Source organism: Rhinichthys klamathensis, unplaced genomic scaffold (assembly GCF_029890125.1).
Source record: "Rhinichthys klamathensis goyatoka isolate OS25496 unplaced genomic scaffold, OSU_Roscu_1.1 h1tg000118l_1, whole genome shotgun sequence".
NCBI classification, from domain to species: Eukaryota; Metazoa; Chordata; class Actinopteri; order Cypriniformes; family Leuciscidae; genus Rhinichthys; species Rhinichthys klamathensis.
In genome coordinates, this window is record NW_026606655.1 from 33,766 (window position 1) to 42,399 (window position 8,634).

General features: G+C 39.7%; 1 protein-coding gene across 1 annotated transcript; it reads right to left on the minus strand.

Annotated features, from left to right (window-relative positions):
• Positions 1–1,267: 1,267 nt before the first annotated feature.
• LOC130088371 (cytosolic phospholipase A2 gamma-like) lies at positions 1,268–7,116 on the minus strand. The gene is made up of 7 exons (XM_056255086.1): positions 7,091–7,116; positions 6,835–6,943; positions 6,601–6,743; positions 6,230–6,431; positions 2,796–2,895; positions 2,497–2,655; positions 1,268–1,407 (listed from the first exon to the last, which is right to left on the minus strand). Exons 1-7 carry the CDS (start codon positions 7,114–7,116, stop codon positions 1,268–1,270), a joined length of 879 nt encoding a protein of 292 aa, XP_056111061.1.
• Positions 7,117–8,634: the final 1,518 nt, after the last annotated feature.

Here is an 8,634-nt window from a genome sequence, read left to right on the forward strand (position 1 = left end):
CTATCTTGTTTATGGTATAAGCGCATATACCAGTGAACAATTTAAAAACTATAAATCTCTTAAAACCCACGGACATTTTACCAACGGCTGAGTACAGGATTTATTTACATTCCCACCGAAGGACACAGTAGTAACAGCAAAGATAGGTTTGCTGTATTGATGATGTAATGTCATGTTAAGGATGGTTTAGTTTTAAAAAATAATGAAAAACACAATTCTCCAACAACAGAATACCCCAGCATCGATACCTTACAAAAGGCGGCTACGCCCCATAATGCACTTCGTGTATCACGAGTGTGACGTCACCTGACAAAGACCGATAGGCTAGATTATTTTTAAGGTCTATTTTTACAGGCTGTATGCAGTATATGCAAACCCAAAGCGCAATGAAACAAAGCAACTTATGATTTCGGGCGTTTAGGCTATTGTCCAGTTTCATATTTGCTCAGTGACGGTCATTACATTTGGGGATTGACTCAAAACATTCGGGGCTCAAGCCCCGGCAAAATCGGCTGGCGCCTGAAAGCCCATTAAAGATACATTTTCTAGCACACTTTTGTGTATTCTTACCGCTCATCTCTGTTCTGATGGTAGACGGACCGTTGTCATTCAAAACTGAGAGATTCTTGGCCACGAGATTCATGAGATGGCGATATTCGTCTATGGAAAGTGAGTCTGAATCTTCAGGCGGAACCCATTCGTCTTCAGAAGGTGAGTCTGAATCTTCTGAAGAAAACACACATTGAACAAACATGAACAAATGGGCAAAATGTTTTGAATATCAAGTGTTTCCATCCCCAAATTTATGACATTCAGTTTTCAGATGTTTTCAGGTGACAATCATCATTATAGCTCACTTTTATTTTTCATGATTAAAGAGTTTTATTCCTCAGCAGGTAGCATGAACAGAACATTAGACACAAAATGTACAATGTACAAATGTACAAGAAGATAACAAAACCACAGCATTAAGCATTAGTATGCATCACATAGTACATAATACAGTAACAATACACTAAACAGAGGAGGGTTGGAAATACTGTAAGAAAAGTGTAACAGAGATTTACAGGAAGAGATTTCCAGAGTTTCGGAAACACAGCACTGAATGATCTACCACACACTAAAGATAAATCAACTTGTCAATAAATAAAAGGTGTAATAAATGCATTACCTTCATTCGTTAACTTAATCTTCGCCATTAGTGTTTGTGATTTAAATGGTATGAAATGGTGTAAGAGCTCTGGGGGGGGGGGGGAATCAAATAGAATTAAGGTTCACATGATAATGAAATGACTCTCAGATTTAGAAAGAACTGAATCTTCAGAAAGAATGAAGTTGCACCTCCTATTTTTTCCCAGAGGAATTTACGGATCTCGTCTCCATCGGCTAAAGCGCTGCCGCACAGAGCTGCAGAAAACACATTCAAGTTTAAAAGTGTTCACAATAAACCAAAACGTATCATTTTTTAAATAAAATGCGTAATACAAACAGTCTGATTTAAGCTCTTATTGTTAAGCAAAAATGATATTTCCTTTACATCACAGTGTAATGAGAAGATTTATGTTGAAAAACAGCACCTCAGTGTGTTGGTGAAATGATTTTTTAATGATTTTTCAGCATTTCTAGTTTTGACAGACCTTGGCCCATATTTATTAAGCTTCTCGTAGTCTTAAGCGCTGAGGATTCATGAAATTTACTCCTACTTTCAAACTTAAGTATAAAAGCAAGTTAAAGCTAAGAATCCCTCTTACTCCCCCAGTTATTTAAGAGGTCTTGTGATGCACTGAGACAGAGACAAGTGCGAATCTTTCAGGAGAGGAAGAATGTTTTTGAAATGTTTGACGAAGAGCAGTTCATCAAACCGTATCGTTTGGACAGAGCAGGAATCATCTTTGTCAGCGCTGGTTAATGTTGGGCTGAACTTGCCTTTTATAACAAGTTTCCGCTGTTCAACTAATTCAGCAAGCGGTTGCACTTCTTCCTGCAATTCAGTTTTCTTTTGGAATATACGGTGGCTGATTATATCATAAAATCTAGGCTATATCAGTTAACTGGTTTAAAATGTGTAATTAGACAACATGTAAAACGTGTTTATCCTTCATTCATTACCAATGTGTCTATCATAATGTATTCTCTTGAAAATGATTTATTGTAAAATGTGTGTTAAATGTAAACTTTCACAATTCAATGTGAATATTCTTAAATGAGGAAATCTATTCAGTGATTGGTCCATAACTATCGTCATCCAAAATCCCGTTTGTGGCACAGCAAAATTATCTCTAAGACTGACACTTCAGATTTAGTCCGATACTTGATAGCTAACTTTTAAAAGCAGCTCTGAGCCAAGAAATGTTTTATTCTTAAGTCAATTCTTAGCAGTGTTCTTGGGAGTAATTCTCAGAGGCTTGATAAGATAAATGAGATCCCTGATCAATCCCAGATACTAGTTGATATTATAAATAGGAATAAACTCTCCTTTAAAACAGTGTTTGTTACCTTGCAGGTACAGCATGTCAATCTCAGGCGGGTCCTTAATCTCAGGCTGGTTCTTGATCTTACGGCCATTTTCAAACTTGCTGCCAAAGTCGGATGTTTCCACAAACGCTCCAGTGAGGGAATAACCGGCTTCATATGGAGTGAACTCAAACCAGGGGTCTGCAGACAGAAACATGTCCATATAACAGCTGACACACACACATTAACTCTGTCTGTGTTTCTCTCTCTCTCTCTCACACACACACACACACGCACACACACACACACACACACGCGCACACACACAACCAAACACAGACCTTCGTCTTCTTTCTTTTTGCATTGCTTGTCGATCGCTGTGTAAATGGGAAACGGGTCTTTGTGTCGGTCCCGCTGATCTGAGAGTGTGTGTTCGTTTATCTGAAGAGAAAAAAAATCTGCAGCTGTTATTTATCATGTTGGTGATGGAGAGAACTGCTGGCACAATTGATTCAGTCACAAACAAGCTCAAGTGAAAAACCCCTGCTAGTGTAAGCGGTTCTACTCGCTAGCAGGAGGCTGAAAGGCCTGTACACACCGGGACGAATATCGGCTCGCGTTATTCGTCAGCGTTTTTCAACGCGTTTTTTGTGTTCACACCCAAGCGATTTTCGCTGACGATGAGCCGAGTGAACACGCAAATTCATTCCCTGACATTAGATGGCGCTTAATGTAAAACAGAAATACCCCGGTCCACAAAGTGGCGCTGCGCAACTACGCTTCTGACACTCGCTTGTCAAGTTTGTCGCGTTTGTTATATGGTTCTTTATTGTCGTTGGTGTCTCTTTATAAAGACACCAACAAGACCAGCAGCTCTACTCATCTAGCCTTACATCTTCCTCGTCTTATTTCTTCCCGGCAGAGTGTAGACGCTGTATATCTTCTTCGCCATTACGTATGTGTGCTCGGCAAGACCGTTTTGTGTTTGAGCGCCCCCAAGTTGTGTTTTACTGTAACTTCAGAAGCTCCAGACACGTGAGCAAAAGCGCCAATCTCATTGGTCGGATAGTTTTTGACGCGGCGCGTCAAACCAAAAAAACGAACCCGAGGCGTTTTTAAAAAAATGACGCTTTTACGCGTGGCGTTTTACGCGTTGGTGTGAACACTCACATTGGCGCCCTTTGTTTAGTCACGAGGCGTTAAACGTCGGCGAATAACGCGCGCGAAATTCGTCCCGGTGTGAACAGGCCTGAAGACCGCAGTCTCTAGAGTTACTCTTGAGATCAGGGGAGTGAGGTTTACACACACAGCTCTCACTGGCCTACGACAGTTAGGAATCGTTTATAAATCTTAGATTTTCAATATGGTCTCAAACTTTTGTCTTGACTTCTATTTTTTTGTTTTTGTTACTACTATGGAAGTAAATGGGGTCCATCAACTGCCTGGTTACCGACATTCTACAAAAGATCTTCTTTTGTGTTCAGCAGAAGAAAGAAATTCATACAGGTTTGAAGCAACTTGAGGGAGAGTAAATAGGGGCTTTCGCACCGAGTATTTCTAGTAACTCGCCACCAGGGCGATTCCCCGAGAACTAATGGTTCCTCTAGGAACATTTTCCTGCTTTCATTCGCACCGCCAGTAGTAACTCTGAAGTGATGTAAGACACGCTTGTTGTTGTTGTTGTTATTTTTAACTAGCAGAATAATACAGCATCATGATACACATGGTCTCACTTTTTAGCTATGTCTTTTAACTATTATAGTATTTCGATGGGCAAAAACATGAGCTTTAACTATTGGCTTTCAGTGTTGGGGTAGTTACTCAAAAAAAGTAATTAGTTACTAGTTACTAGTTACTTCTGTAAATTGTAATGAGATTACTTTACTAGTTACTGCGTTTGAAAAGTAACTTCACTACTTATTACTTTACTTTCCCGTTTCTTAATTTACCATGTAGATATATGGACAAATATCATAGCCCTATCATCACTTAGCCTGTCTGCATAGTGTTTATTGTATAAATCTATACAAAATGGCATGTAAAACCATATGAAAGAACAATATCCCTGTCTGCACAAAGAAATATATCTCACCGTAAAATCCACAAACAACAGGATAAAGGAGGCTATGGTGCGGTCATTTTAAAATGGGGTCAACACACAAGTTTTAAAACACAGGCTTTGGGAAACATGAGAATAAAACTCTTCTCCTGAGAACAAAACCATCTTTGTATTCGACTCATGGCAATAAAAACAAAAAATGAAGTGGTCAATGAAAAATAATAAAATAAAGGTCACTTTTAAATTTTTAATCTTAATTTAAAATGCACTTTTCTTGGCGATTCAATGGTCGGCAGGGGAAGTATGTCGAACCCTGCAACAAGCCTGTTCATTTCGTTTTGTGTTACCTGCTGTCCTCCAAGACTTGAGAAAAGTTTTTTGTAACAGCGCGCGCGGCGCCGAATCCGAGGATGAACGACTTCAAGAAGCCGAATCTGCCCGAGCATGTGCGTCAGATCGCACCGGCACACAGTTTGCGCGTGTAAATCAGTTGCTTATGTTTACAAAATGAGCCTACAATAGCATAAGCCTTTTTAATAAAAAGATCCATGTTTTATAAAATGTCCACGAATCTTAATGAAATGTTTAGTGAAATTAGAAAATATTTAAGAGATCGTTGATTTAGTTCTAGTCTACATACATGTTTTTATATCCACATATTTTGTTCTAATGTCACAAGTAATAATCTCAGGGTTTACTGGATTTTACGTACACGATTCTTTTTGTAGTGTTATTGGTGGTGATGTAGCCTACTAAAATAAACATTGTCACGTGTGGACCGTTCTTCTCACCGTTGATTCCTGATGGTTAAGAGGACAATTACTCGCGTCGCCCCGTCGACGTTTCACAGAATAGTACAACGGCGAGCGCGTCGAGTATAAACGCCTCGTCCGTTTGGGGAGGTGCGCGCTGCAGAGACCCCCCTGTCTCCGTCTCCATTTCCCTCTCTCCTTCGCACCGGCAGCTATGTCACTCAAATCGATCTCTATGGCAACAGTGCGCTAGACAGAACTTTACACACAGGCAAACACGGGTAACGCAGGAAAGCGCGTTCCTATAGTATAGTAAAGTAGTGTAGTTACCGATATTTTTAGTGTAATGCGTTACTTTACTTCGTTACCCAAAAAAGTAATATCGTTACTGTAATCCGTTACTTTGTAACTCGTTACCCCCAACACTGTTGGCTTTACATTATCAAGTCAGCTGTCACTTTAGCGCGAGGCCCTGCGGTCGCACACTTGGTACTGCAGTGGCAGTATCATATAGCATTAGCTCCTTAGCCTAAGCTAACTCAATCACATCGAGCTAGGCAGGCGTGGTTTCAGCAACAAGCACCTCAGCTCACCTCTGCCATTTTCTGTTATCCGGCGAGTGACGCGAGGCCAAGATGGCGACGGCCGGCTCCGCCCACTTTAGGCTTCAAAAGTGCTCTTCAGAAACCTACGGGTGACGTCACGGACACTACGTCCATATTTTTTTACAGTCTATCGTTAAGACCCTACTCTAGGAGCCAAATTAGTACCTCCAAAAGCAGTTCCTAACACGCCAAACACCTGCGGTGGGAACATGCCAAAATCCGGGAACTTCCACCAATAGTTCTAGGAACTATGAAAAGGTTCCTCCGGTGCGAAAGCCCCTAACAGATCACAGAATTTAAATTTTTAAGTGAACTGTTCCTTTAAGATCATGAGGGTTGTATTATGAATAGTAACAGACCTCTTTCACACATGTTGTAACGATGATCACTGCCCAGACGTCAGTCAAGCTGAATAGGTCATTCTCATAGTAATATTTCTTCAGTTTGGCAAAAGCATCTCTCCAGCTGACTGCAGGACCGCTGAGTCTCTGGACGATCTTGTCTTTCACAGTCTCTAGTTTGGTGGACCAGTCTGGCTCCTGATATAAGGAGGCCATGCACCTTCAGAGGAACAACATATGCTCTCATTCACTGTGTGTGTGTGTGTGTGTGTGTGTGTGTGTGTGCGTGTGTGCGTGTGTGTGTGTGTGTGTGTGTGTGTGTGTGTGTGTGTGTGTGTGTGTGTGCGTGCGTGTGTGTGCGTGCGTGTGTGTGTGTGTGTGCGCGTTACCAGGTGGATCCAGAGACTCCGCTCAGATAAAGCACACAGTCCAGAAGACCTGTTTTCTGGAGTTGATCCAGGGATCCCAGCAAACCCACCATGGCTCTTGCTCCTCCTCCAGATCCCAGTAATGCAATGTTTGGCACCTCACCCTGAAATGCAGATTGATTTAGCAAACAATTGATGTTCATCAGCTACAACACCATTTATAAATATTCAAGCAGATAAACAAAGCAATATTACCTCACTGCAGTGTATCCCAAGTTCATTCAGGCTTTGTAGAACATCATTTCTTCTTCTGGCTACAAACTCCTCCTCTTTCTTATTGAGAGAGTGTTCGATTCTCACGTCACTGCAGCGACAGACACACCAGTACTGAATTTATACAGCCATTTCATATATTTTAGCTATTGTCAGAATTATACAGTTTGTAGACATTAATTGTGATGCAATACGGTACAGTGCAGAGATTTAATCATAGGAGTCGGAGCAGAATTACCTTTCCAGGGATTTTGATCCTGCCATCTATAAAACAACAGAGTCAAACATTAAAGTTAAAATCCATCATTCCAAAACTAATAGGGAACATCTTTTGAAAATCTTGATAGTTCTTTTGATAAAAAAATGTCATTAGATTATTATGGTAAAGTTTTTTTTAAATGCAAGTTGGCAACTTTAAACTAAAGACTAACTTTAAAACATATACTCACTGTTCTTGTATAGTCTTGTATTGTAAAGATTCAGCAATATCAGCACAGCAGCCGTCGACTCTCAGATCAGACAGAAGAGCCTCTTATATAGGACTCTGAAACTGAAGTCTTGAGAACATCGTGGGAGGTGGAGCTGATAATCATAAACTCCTGAGGACAGTAAAGGTTTTCCATGTAATTTCCTTGGGGTGGGTGTGGACCGTATAGGGTTACTGTACTTTGTATACCATGTCTATATGCATAGAAGTGTAAGAGTTAAATGTGTTTGAGCTATACGGAGCAGATAGTTTTCAAACCCAATGAAATCAAAAACATATCAAATTAAATAAAAAATGAAATACCTAAGCAAAAAGCCCTTTTTGGCTGGTTTTGCTGTGTTGTGGAGACATTACCTCTGCATCTAAATAGTGTGAAAAATTTGTTTTACAGTTTTCATCAATCGATTTGACACACTTCTCCGAACTCGGATCACTGCTCTCAAAACAATCAACACAGTGATCTGAACATTAGCAATTTTCATTTCTTTCATACAAATTACAAAACATATTCATAATTTCCTCAAAGCATTGCTTGGGGGGGAGAATGCATAATAATGTGATGCAACTCCCTTCAGTTACGGTTTGAATTCTCTTTAAATGGGAGTGTTTTCAAAAGAATTACAATCTGGAAATAACAGGATTCAAAACATTTTACCATTGTTGTTATAATTAATATGTTGCTATACTGTTAAATATTGAAAAACTCTCATAGTTAATGATATGACATCAGATTATAACCTAGATGTGCTGTGTTTGACAAAAACCTGGCTAAAACCAAACGATTACATTACTTTAAATGAGTCCACCCCGTAAAATTACTGTTATAAACATGAGCCTCGTCCGAAAGGCAAAGGGGGAGGTGTTGCTGTAATTTATAGTAATATTTTCAAAACCACTAAGAAATCTAGTTTTAAATATACTTCTTTTGGTGTTTAATGTAAAAATATATAGTGTAAATGATAAATCACGTTTGAGAATTATGCTGGCTACTGTATACAGGCCACCAGGGTACCATAAAGATTTTATCAAAGAATTTGCTGACTTTCTATCAGAATTAGTATTGGCTGCCGATAAAGTACTAATTTTTGGTGATTTTAATATACATGTGGATAATGAAAAAAGATGCATCTGGATTGGCATTTAAAGACATTGTAAACTCAATTGGAGTTAGATAACGTGTCAGGACCTACTCATTGTCGCAATCATACTCTAGATCTAATATTATCACATGGAATAGATGTCGATGCCGTTGAAATACTGCAGCAGAGCGACGACATCTCAGATCACTATCTAGT

Coding starts and splice junctions, on each gene's coding strand:
- LOC130088371 (XM_056255086.1), bottom strand. CDS start 7,116: ATGGCAGGATCAAAATCCCTGGAAAG. Junction 6,944..7,090: donor GGATCAAAATCCCTGGAAAG/GTAATTCTGCTC, acceptor CTGTCGCTGCAG/TGACGTGAGAATCGAACACT. Junction 2,656..2,795: donor CAAAAAGAAAGAAGACGAAG/GTCTGTGTTTGG, acceptor TTCTGTCTGCAG/ACCCCTGGTTTGAGTTCACT.